General features: G+C 49.3%; 1 protein-coding gene across 1 annotated transcript in view; it reads left to right on the forward strand.

Moving 5' to 3' along the window:
- Positions 1-12,019, forward strand: part of LOC103625067 — a gene marked incomplete at its 3' end in the record, with an annotated part of 44,158 nt that overhangs the window by 22,861 nt on the left and 9,278 nt on the right. Inside the window, exons 11-14 of the mRNA XM_017726827.1 lie at positions 1,919-2,202; positions 3,456-3,754; positions 5,527-5,637; positions 10,997-11,049. Of these exons, the coding sequence (XP_017582316.1) occupies positions 1,919-2,202; positions 3,456-3,754; positions 5,527-5,637; positions 10,997-11,049 (747 nt within the window). The remainder of the gene's footprint in view (positions 1-1,918; positions 2,203-3,455; positions 3,755-5,526; positions 5,638-10,996; positions 11,050-12,019) is intronic.

A 12,019-nucleotide genomic window follows, 5' to 3' on the forward strand; every position in this document is an offset into this window, starting at 1 on the left:
GTTGACCCCAAGTTCTGGGGTTTTTACCCAAAATGGTTGGGTTGGTTGACCTGAAATCCTTCAATTTGTTGACCCCAAGTTCTGGGGTTTTACCCAAAATGGTTGGGTTGGTTGACCTGAAATCCTTCAATTTGTTGACCCCAAGTTCTGGGGTTTTACCCAAAATGGTTGGGTTGGTTGACCTGAAATCCTTCAATTTGTTGACCCCAAGTTCTGGGGTTTTACCCAAAATGGTTGGGTTGGTTGACCTGAAATCCTTGGGTTCGTTGACCCCAAGTTCTGGGGTTTTTACCCAAAATGGTTGGGTTGGTTGACCTGAAATCCTTGGGTTCGTTGACCCCAAGTTCTGGGGTTTTTACCCAAAATGGTTGGGTTGGTTGACCTGAAATCCTTCAATTTGTTGACCCCAAGTTCTGGGGTTTTTACCCAAAATGGTTGGGTTGGTTGACCTGAAATCCTTGGGTTCGTTGACCCCAAGTTCTGGGGTTTTTACCCAAAATGGTTGGGTTGGTTGACCTGAAATCCTTCAATTTGTTGACCCCAAGTTCTGGTGTTTTTACCCAAAATGGTTGGGTTGGTTGACCTGAAATTCTTCAATTTGTTGACCCCAAGTTCTGAAGTTTTACCTGAAATCCTTGGGTTTGTTGGTCCACAGTTGGTGGCTTTTAACTCAAAGTTATTGGGTTTGTTGACCCAAAATCTCTGGGTTTGTTGACCTAAGAGTGTTGGGTTGATCCAAAGTCGTTGGGTTTGTGCCCCAAAATCATTGGCTTTGTTGATCCCAAGTGGGCTTGGGTTGACTCAAAACCCTTGGGTTGGGTTGGTTGACCCAACGTTGTTGGGTTGAGCCGAAGTCGTTGGGTTTCGAGCAAAGCTCAAAGAAACGGGAGCTTTCCAGGAGGATCCTTCTGCTGGAACGTGGTGGGAGGTTGGATTGGATGGCCTTGGAGGTGACCAAGGAGTGACTGGACACTGCTCTGGGTGACCACGTGGGGTCAGTCATGGGTTGGATCTGATGATCCTGGAGGTGTCCATGGTCACTGCTCTGGGTGACCACGTGGGGATCGGTCTGAGGTCAGATCTGATGACCTTGGATGTGTCCATGGTCACTGCTCTGGGTGACCGCGTGGGGTCAGTCATGGGTCAGATTTGGTGACCTTGGAGGTGTCCATGGACACTGCTCTGGGTGACCACGTGGGGTCAGTTATGGGTCAGATTTGGTGACCTTGGAGGTGTCTATGGATACTGCTCTGGGTGACCGCGTGGGGTCAGTCATGGGTCAGATTTGGTGACCTTGGAGGAGTCCATGGACACTGCTCTGGGTGACCGCGTGGGGTCAGTCATGGGTCAGATTTGGTGACCTTGGAGGAGTCCATGGACACTGCTCTGGGTGACCGCGTGGGGTCAGTCATGGGTTGGATCTGATGATCCTGGAGGTGTCCATGGTCGCTGCTCTGAGTGACCACGTGGGGTCAGTCATGGGTTGGATCTGATGACCTTGGATGTGTCCATGGTCACTGCTCTGGGTGAACACGTGGGGTCAGTTCAGATTTGATGACCTGGAGGTGTCCATGGACACTGCTCTGGGTGACCACGTGGGGTTAGTCCGAGGTCAGATCTGATGACCTTGGAGGTGTCCATGGACACTGCTCTGGGTGACCACGTGGGGTCAGTCCGAGGTCAGATCTGATAATCCCAGAGGTGTCCATGGACACTGCTCTGGGTGACCGCGTGGGGTCAGTCTGAGGTCAGATTTGATGATCCTGGAGGTGTCCATGGTCACTGCTCTGGGTGACCACATGGGGGTCAGTCATGGGTTGGATCTGATGACCTTGGAGGTGTCCATGGACACTGCTCTGGGTGACCACGTGGGGGTCGGTCCAAGGTTGGACTTCATGGTCACTGCTCTGGGTGACCATGTGGGGTCAGTCCGAGGTCGGATCTGGTGGCCCTGCAGAACTTCTCCAACCTCCCGCGTCCCACCAGTGCCCGTTCCCCGCAGCTCAAGGCCGTGCACGAGCAGCTGGCGGCGCTGTCCCAGCCCCAGCAGAACAAACCAAAGAAGAAGGAGAAGGACAAGAAGGAGAAGAAGAAGGAGAAGCACAAAAAGAAGGAGGAGCTGGAGGACGCCAAGAAGAGCAAAGCCAAGGAGCCGCCGCCCAAGAAGGCCAAGAAGAGCAACAGCAACAGCAGCGCCTCCAGGTGGGCCCTTCCCAGAATGCCCCGGGAGAACTTTGGGCGTCCTCCTCTGCTAATTAACGGAATTAACCCCGGGCCCTTAACGAGTGACCCCCTGGCCCAGCGGGGGGGGTGGGGTTGAGTCCAGCCCTGAGGTCGGCTCAGCTTTTGGGGCTCAACTGGGGACGCTGGGCTGGGCAGGTGGAGCTCGGGTTTGGTGTCCGTGAGCTAATTAAGCTCAGTTTTGGGTGTTCAAGAATAAATTAAGCTCAGTTTTGGGTTTCTGAATAGGTTGAGTTCAGGTTTGGGTGTCCAGGAGCAAATTGAGCTCGGTTTTGGGTGTTCAAGAATAAATTAAGCTCAGTTTTGGGTTTCTGAATAGGGCGAGCTCGGGTTTGGATGTTCAGGAGCAGTTTGAGCTCCGTTTTGGATGTCCAAGACCACCTTGAGCTCAGTTTTGGGTGTCCAGGAGCAAATTGAGCTCAGTTTTGGGTGTCCAAAACCAGCTTGAGCTCAGTTAAGACTACCTTGAGCTCAACTTCGGATGTCTACACGTTTTAAGCTCGGCTTTCTGCCCCAACTCATGCTTGAGCTTCGCCCCAAAGCCACAACCAACAAAGCCTCTTATTTTTAGGATAAAAACTAAACCTTCTCAAAATGTGGTGGTTTAGGCTGGGTTTAAACTGGTTTTAGGCCAGGTTTAGGCCTGAAACGCCGTTCTGTGGTCCTGTGAGCAGCAAGAAGGAGCCAGTGGTGGTGAAGGCCTCCAGCTCCTGCGGGTTAGGGCCGGGTTTAGGCTGGGTTTAAGCCGGTTTTAAGCTGGGTTTAAGCCTAAAACTCCATTCTGTGGTCCTGTGAGCAGCAAGGAGCTGGCGGCAGCGAAGCCCTCCAGCTCCTGTGGGTTAGGCCGGGTTTAAGCCGGGTTCAAGCCGGGTTTAAGCCGGTTTTAAGCTGGGTTTAAGCCGGTTTTAAGCTGGGTTTAAGCCGGGTTTAAGCCGGGTTTAAGCTGGGCTTAAGCCTAAAACTCCGTTCTGTGGTCCTGTGAGCAGCAAGAAGGAGCCGGTGGTGGTAAAGCCCTCCAGCTCCTGTGGGTTAGGGCCGGGTTTAGGCTGGGATTAAACTGGGCTTAAGCCTAAAACTCCATTCTGTGGTCCTGTGAGCAGCAAGAAGGAGCCGGTGGTGGTAAAGCCCTCCAGCTCCTGTGGGTTAGGGCCGGGTTTAGGCTGGGATTAAACTGGGCTTAAGCCTAAAACTCCATTCTGTGGTCCTGTGAGCAGCAAGAAGGAGCCGGCGACGGTGAAGCCCAGCAAAGCCGCGCCCGCCTACGAGTCGGAGGAGGAGGAGAAGTGCAAGCCCATGTCCTACGAGGAGAAGCGGCAGCTGAGCCTGGACATCAACAAACTGCCCGGAGAGAAGCTGGGCAGGGTCGTGCACATCATCCAGTCCCGGGAGCCGTCGCTCAAGAACTCCAACCCCGACGAGATCGAGATCGACTTCGAGACGCTGAAGCCGTCGACGCTGCGCGAGCTCGAGCGCTACGTCACCTCCTGCCTGCGCAAGAAGAGGAAACCCCCAGGTGCGTCCCCGCGCCCAAACCGGGGCCGTCCCGGCCGCCTTTTCCGGCGCTTTTGCTCCCAAGGGTTGGGGTTTTTGGTGAGGCTTGGAAGGATTTTTTGGGATCCAAGATGGCGGCCGGTGCCGAGCTCGGCCGTTCCTGTTCGGTTTGGAGGAATTCCAGGTTTTCATCTGAAATTGGCGACTTTGAAATTACTGCGTTTTAATCGTTGAATTTGAAGCCAAATTATGGAATTTGTCTTTAAGTTATTAAGTTATTAGTCATTAAATTACTAAATTATTTGTTACTACATTATTAAGTTGTCATTAAATTATTGAGTTATTTATTGCTACATTATTAAATTATTTTTCATTAAATTATTAAATTATTTGGCATTAAATTATTAGGTTCGGGTTAAATTATTGAGTTAAATTTAAATTAAATTACTAAATCAATTAATTAAAATAGTTTATTAAATTGATAAATTATTCTGTTTAATTATTTGATTAGTGGATGTAATTATCGAAGTATAAAAATCTTAAAATTTTTATTAATTCACTTTTTTATTTTTGAAATGAACAAAATTAAGCAGATTTTTTTCATTAGAATGAACAACCTTTGTGCACTTCAATTCCCGTTCTATCTTTAGTTACTGAAAATTTTTTTTTTTTAATTGCTGGAATTTGCATTTTTAATTTTAATTACTAAAAATTTTTTTTTTTTTGGTAATTTTTAAAATTTTTTTTTGTATTTTTATTTTTAAAAATCAAGAGGGTGGGAGGGGCTGGGTGGGTTTGGACCGGAGCAGTTGAGTTTAGGAGGAACCAATGAGTTCAGGATGAATCAGTTGAGCTTGGGACCAACCGGTTGAGTTTAGGAGGAACCAGTTGGGTTTGGGCTGGACCAGTTGGGTTTGGGATGAACCAGTTGGGTTTGGGACAAACCAGTTAAGTTCAGGATGAACCAGTTAAGTTTAGGACGAACCAATGAGTTCAGGATAACCCAACTGAACTCGGGACCAACCAGTTGGGTTTGGGAGGAACCAGTTGAGTTTGGGATGAACTAGTTGGGTTTGGGACCAACCAGTTGAGCTCAGGACCAACCAGTTGAGTCTGGGATGAACCAGTTGAGCTTGGGACCAACCAGTTGGGTTTGGGAGGAACCGTTTGGGTTTGGGACAAACCAGTTGGGTTTAGGAGGAACCAGTTGGGTTTAGGAGGAACCAGTTGGGTTTAGGATGAACTAGTTGAGTTTGGGACCAACCAGTTGGGTTTAGGAGCACCCAGTTGGGTTTGGGGGAAACCAGTTGGGTTTAGGAGGAACCAGTTGGGTTTAGGAGGAACCAGTTGAGTTTGGGACAAACCAGTTGAGCTCAGGACCAACCAGTTGGGTTTAGGAGGAACCAGTTGGGTTTAGGATGAACTAGTTGAGTTTGGGACCAACCAGTTGGGTTTAGGAGCACCCAGTTGGGTTTGGGGGGAACCAGCTGGGTTTAGGAGGATCCAGTTGGGTGTAAGAGGATCCAGTTGGGTTTAGGACCAACCAGTTTGGTTTAGGACCAACCGGAGTTAGGTTTAGGAGCACCCAGCTGGGTTTGGGAGGAACCAGTTGGGTTTAGGACCAACCAGTTGGGTTTAGGAGGATCCAGTTGGGTTTAAGACCAACCAGTTGAGTTTAGGACCAACCGGAGTTAGGTTTAGGAGCACCCAGTTGGGTTTAGGACCAAGCAGCTGCACTCGGGTGTTCCATCCCGGCCTAAGGCCCCCGCGCTGACCGCTTCCCGTCTCTCCCAGCAGAGAAGGTCGACGTCCTGGCCGGCTCCTCCAAGCTCAAGGGTTTCTCCTCGTCGGAGTCGGAATCCAGCAGCGAGTCCAGCTCCTCCGACAGCGACGAGTCGGACTCAGGTTAGCGCTTCCCGCCCTTCCCGACCTTCTCCGGACAAATAAACTCGATTTCATTCCTGCCTCCGCCGTCACTTCTTCTTTTGGGAAACCTCCGGAATCTCCTGCCCCCAGGCCGGGATTTTTTCCGGAGTTGTTGTTTCTCTGTTGTTCCCTGGAGCGAGCGCCGTGGGAGGTCTTGGTAGAGTGGGATTGGCGTTTTTTGGGGAAAAGTGGGATTTTCTGAAGGAAACGTTGGTTCAAGATGGAGGAGATGGGGTTTAATGGAGGGAACACGGTTTCGTGGAGAAAATGGGATTTTGGGGGAAAAAAACCCAACCGTGGAGAAAATGGGGGTTTGTGCAGGGAAAGATGGAAGGAACGGGATTGCGGGGATCCAAAAAGAGGCGGGAAGTGGAATTTTATGGAGAAAGGAACGGAGGAAAGGGGATTTTATGGATAAAGATGGAGAACAAGGAGATTTGATGGAGGAAAAAGGAGGAAATGGGGTTTTATGGAGGAAAAAAGGTGGAGGGAATGGGATTTTATGGATAGAAATGGAGGGAACGTGATTTTATGGAGAAAAAAAGGTGGAGGGAATGGGATTTTATGGATAGAAATGGAGGGAACGTGATTTTATGGAGAAAAAAAGGTGGAGGGAATGGGATTTTATGGAGGAGATGGGATTTTATAGAGAAAAAATGGAAGTGGAATTTTATGGCAAAAAAAAGATGGAGGAAAGAGGATTTGATGGAGAAAAAAGGAGGAAACGGGGTTTTATGGAGGAAAAAAGGTGGAGGGAATGGGATTTTATAGAGAAAAGATGGAGGAAGTGGAATTTTATGGAGAAAAAAAGATGGCGGGAACGGGATTTTATGGATTTTAAAAATGGAGGGAACGGGATTTTAGGGATAAATCCCTTGTTATTTTACGGCACTGGGCGGGTTCGGGATCTGGGATCTGGAGGAAAAAATGGATTCAGGGGGAATTGGAAATCCCAAGTCCCCGGCGTCGCCGCCTGCGCCTCCCTCGCGCCGCCGTCAGGCTGAAATCCCGATTTTTCCTTCTTCTTATCCCAAATTTTCCCAATTCCCGCCTTTCCCTCGCGCCCCTTCCCGCCGTGGGTTTGGGATTTGCCATCGCCTCCCGCTGGATTTGTCCCCATCCCGAAATCCGAGGTTGAGCCGGGCCTAAGTCCAGGAAACGGGAAGGGTTTGGGGGCTGCAGTGTTGGAGAATCCCACGGAAACATTCGGGATCGGATTCCGGAGCGGAGAGGGAGCAGAAATCCCAAATAAAATGAAATAATCCCAAAGAAACCAGGATTGAGCCAGATCTGGTGGCGCTTCCTGGCGATTTTCCGGGATAAAGCTGGAATTAGGGATCTCAGAACACTGGAATGAATTTTTCAGGGGAAGTTGAAGGTGTTTTCCATAAATTTGAGGGGTTTTTGGAGGAGGTTGAAAGGTTTTGTTGGAATTTTTAGACCTGATTTAGGAATGGGAAAATCCCGGGATTTGGTGCTGAATTCTTCCTAGGAGTGAAACTCCCTGGATTTATCCTTTAAATCCCATTTTTATCGGATTTTCCACCAGAATTTATGGGATTGGGCTCATCCCAAATCCAGAGCCCCAATCCCATCCCATAAAATTCCCCCTCCAAACCCATCCCAATCCCAAAATTGCTTGAAAATCCTTCTTTTCCCCCCGAATCCAAGGGCGGATTCTCATTGGGATGAGGTGTGGGATGATCCCAGCAATCTGAAAATCTGGGAATTTTTGGAACGGGCCGATGCCAAACTCTCCTTGTTCCAATAAAAAACTGGGAAAGGCCAAAATCTCGGAGCCGCTCCCGATCCGGCTTCCCAAATGACGGAAGAAGCTCTTTTTTAGGGAACTTTTCCCCAAAAAGTGGTGATTGGAAGCAGGAAAACCTGGGAAAGGCTTTTTGTGGGATGAATTTTTAACTCCAAACCGTCAAATCCAGATTTTTTTCCCCAAAAAACCTGGATCTGCCCCAAATATTTTCCTAAAATCTGTTGGTTTTTAGCTGCTTTTTCCCAGATTTCTCAGCCTTGGAAGCACCAATTCCTTCCTTCCCCAAAATCCTGGAAAATTGGATCCTTTGGATCTTTTGAAACAATAAAAGCAATAAAAGGACTCCCAAAATCCACTTTTTCCATGGAATTTTAGGCCAGGATGTTGGGATCGGATCCGTCCGTCAGCGTTCCGCTGTTTGGGTGGGAATTAAATCAGGATTTGGGGGTAAATTTGGGAAAAATCCCATAAATCCACGCGACCGCGCCCAGGTTTGACCTTTCCACCCCAGAATCATCTGGGAATGATTTTTCCAGGTGGAAAAGTGGATTTTATCCGCACGGATTCGGGCTCGAAGGTTCAGCCGTGGGTTGGGATCTCCAGAATCCGGGAGGATCCATCTGGAAATGCGATTCCGACTGGGACCCAGCAGCTGGGAATGAAGGTTGGGATCGTCCTTGGGATCTCCGGAATTCCAGGAGGATCCTTCAGGACCAGAAAATTCCAGCTGGGATCCACCAGTCGGCCTCAGCAACGCTGGAAGTTCCTCCTTGAGTTGAAATCCCTGGAATCTCCTTCTGGACCAGAAAATTCCAACTGGGATCCGACATCCGGCAGTGAGGGTTGGGATCTCCAGAATTCCAGGAGGATCCTTCTGGAAGCGCGATTCCGACTGGAATCAACGTCCGGCGATGGACGTTGGGATCATCCTTGGGTTGGAATCCTTGGAATCTCCATCTGGACCTCGCGATTCCGACTGGGACCTGTCATCTGGCGCTGGAGGTTTGGGGTCACCTTTGGGATCTCCAGAATTCCAGGAGGATCCTTCAGGACCAGAAAATCCCAACTGGGATCCACCAATCGGCCTCAGCAACGCTGGAGGTTCCTCCTTGGGTCAGGATCTCCGGCATCTCCATGGGACACCGCGATTCCGACTGGGATCAACAACCGGCGATGGACGTTGGGATCATCCTTGGGTTGGAATCCCTGGAATCTCCATCTGGACTTCGCGATTCCGACTGGGACCCGACAGTCAGCGCTGGAGGTTTGGGATCATCCTTGGGATCTCCAGAATTCCAGGATGATCCTTCCGGGAGCGCGATTCCGACTGGGATCAACATCCGGTGATGGACGTTGGGATCATCCTTGGGTTGGAATCCTTGGAATCTCCTTCTGGACCTCACGATTCCAACTGGGACCCGACAGTCAGCGATGGAGGTTTGGGATCGTCCTTGGAACCTCCAGAATTCCAGGAGGATCCTTCAGGACCAGAAAATTCCAGCTGGGATCCACCAGTCGGCCTCAGCAACGCTGGCAGTTCCTCCTTGAGTTGAAATCCCTGGAATCTCCTTCTGGACCAGAAAATTCCAACTGGGATCCGACATCTGACAATGAGGGTTGGGATCTTCACAGTCTGGGAGGATCCTTCTGGAAGCGCGATTCTGACTGGAATCAACGTCCGGCGATGGACGTTGGGATCGTCCTTGGGTTGGAATCCGTGGAATCTCCATCTGGACCTTGCGATTCCCACTGGGACCTGACAGTCAGCGATGAATTTTGGGATCATCCTCGCGGTCCAACCGGACCGGCTCCAAATCCCACCCAAAATCCCGGCCAAGGGACTTTTTGGGAATTCAATCCTGGATTATTATCCCAGATTTTCTCTTCTTCCCACCTAACACCCGGAATTCCGACCGATTTTGGGGTTTCTTCACCATTCCGTGATGATCCAGTGGGATGGAGACCCATTGGGATCTGAAAATGTGGGAATTGGAAGAGCTGAAAATGTGGGAATTCTAAGCCATGGAAACCCATCGGGATCTGAAAATCTGGGAATTCGGAGCCTTGGAAACCCATTGGGATCTGAAAATGTGGGAATTGGAAGAGCTGAAAATGTGGGAATTCTAAGCCATGGAAACCCATCGGGATCTGAAAATGTGGGAATTTGAGGCCGTGGATGCCCATCCTAATCCATGGAAACCCCTTGGGAGCCGTGGATGGCCATGAGGATCCACAGGAACCCATTGGGATCTGAAAATCTGGGAATTTGGAGTCATGGAAACCCACCGGGATCAGATTTTCCCATCTCCCATTCCCAGCCATTTCCTGTTGGAATTTTTTCCCAAAAAACTCCATTTTTTACCAGCTTTGTCCTCAGAATATTCCAAAGGTCGATCGCGGCTCCGGTGCCGATCCCGGGTGTTGGCGCTGCCTTCAATAAAGGAAATTTATGGGATTTAAATGGGAAATTTATGGAATTCCTTCAGTTTTGGGAGGGATTTATGGGAAATCCCGTTGGGGTCACGATCCCGGAGAATCGGGGAAGTTTCTCCGCCTCCGAATCCTCCTGGGGGGGGGTTTTATCCATGGAATTCTGCCGAGTTCATCCCAGAAAACGCCACGAATCCGATGCCGTGGGAATTCCAGGGTCGGGTAACGGGGCTTGGGCGATGGATTTTGTTAATTCCGCGTTCCTTGGGGAGGAAATCCCCGGAAAAATCCCTCCCCAAATCCCAACTTCCAATCAGGGAGGGTTTGGAGCTCATCTCGTGGGAATGGGACGCGGATTTGGGGAGGGGAAATTGCTGCCTTTGGGATGTTTGATCCCTGATTTTTTTTTTTTATCTTGGGAATTTTTGATCGTAGGGATTCTCGATCCCGGATTTTTTCATCCCCGGGAATTGAATCCCTGATTTAGGGATATTTGATCCCTGGTTTTTTTAATTTCGGGATATTTGATCCCTGGTTTTTAGTATTTTAGGGATACTTGATGCCTGGTTTTTTAATTTTAGGGATATTTGATCCCTGTTTTTTGATTTTAGGGATATTTTCTTTAATTTTAGGGATATTTGATCCCTGTTTTTTTAAATCCACGTTCCTAATTTTCTGTTTTTAATCACCAGGAATTTAATCCCTGATTTTTTTTTTTTTTAATTTTAGGAATATTTAATCCTTGGGTTTTTTTCTCCTGGGGATATTTAATCCCTCATTTTTTTACCACTGGAATATTTAAGCCCTGATTGCTTTTGTTTTAGGAATATTTGATCCCTGATATCTTTATCCGTGGGATATTCGATATCCAGGGATTTTTCAATCCCTCCTGCTGAGAATCCGGCTCCGGATCTCCCCTCCAGACCAGCGGCGTTCCCGGGATTCCCAAGCCTGGTCAATCCATAGATTTTCTTGGCCGTTGGATCTTTTTCCAGCAATTTCCCCTCATTTTTTTGGCGGCAAAAACCCCGATCCCCAATCCCAGCAATCCCTGGGGAATTCCGGCCCCATCCCCGATCGGGTTCATCCGGTGCCGTTCCCGAATTAATTTTTTTCTCTTCCCTTTTTTTTTGGCAGAAATGGCGCCGAAATTGAAGAAAAAAGGGCACTCGGGGCGGGAGCAGAAAAAGGTAGGAATGGGCTGGGGAGTGGGGTGGGATCCGTGGGTTGAGACTGGATCCATAAATTGGGATTGGATCCATAAATTGGGATGGGATCTGTGGGTTGGGATTGGATCCATAAATTGGGATGGGATCCATGGATTGGATTGGGATGGGATCCATGGATTGGGATTGGATCCATAAATTGGGATGGGATCCATGGGTTGGGAATGGGATCCATGGATTGGATTGGGATTGGATCAATGGATTGGGTTGGCATTGGATCCATGGATCGGGATAGGATCAGTTGATTGGGATTGGGATGGGATCCATGGGTTGGAACGAGATCCATGGGTTGGATTGGGATGGGATCCGTGGATTGGGATGGGATCCATGGGTCAGAATGGGATCCGTGGGTTGGGTTGGGGTGGGATCTGTGGGTTGGGGTGGGATCCATGGGTCGGACTGGGATCCATGGGTTGGATCGGGATGGGATCTGTGGGTTGGGGTGGGATCCATGGGTCAGAATGGGATCCATGGGTTGGATCGGGATGGGATCTGTGGGTTGGGATGGGATCAATGGATTGGGGTGGGATCCATGGGTTGGATCGGGATGGGATCTGTGGGTTGGGATGGGATCTGTGGATTGGGGTGGGATCCATGGGTTGGATCGGGATGGGATCCATGGATTGGGTTGGTTATTTTGATGACCCAGAAGGACATTTTCGTGACCAAAACCCTTTTTTGATGACCCAAAAGGACACTTAGATGACCCAGAAGGACACTTAGACAACCAAAACCCCATTTTGATGGCCCAAAAGGACACTTAGACAACCAAAACCCCATTTTGATGGCCCAAAAGGACACTTAGACAACCAAACCCCCATTTTGATGGCCCCAAAGGACACTTAGATGACCCAAAAGGACACTTAGACAACCAAACCCCCTTCTGATGCCCCAAGAGCTCATTCCGACACCCATCCCACCTCTAACTCCTCCC

Source organism: Corvus brachyrhynchos, unplaced genomic scaffold (genome assembly GCF_000691975.1).
Source record: "Corvus brachyrhynchos isolate BGI_N302 unplaced genomic scaffold, ASM69197v1 scaffold852, whole genome shotgun sequence".
NCBI lineage: Eukaryota > Metazoa > Chordata > Aves > Passeriformes > Corvidae > Corvus > Corvus brachyrhynchos.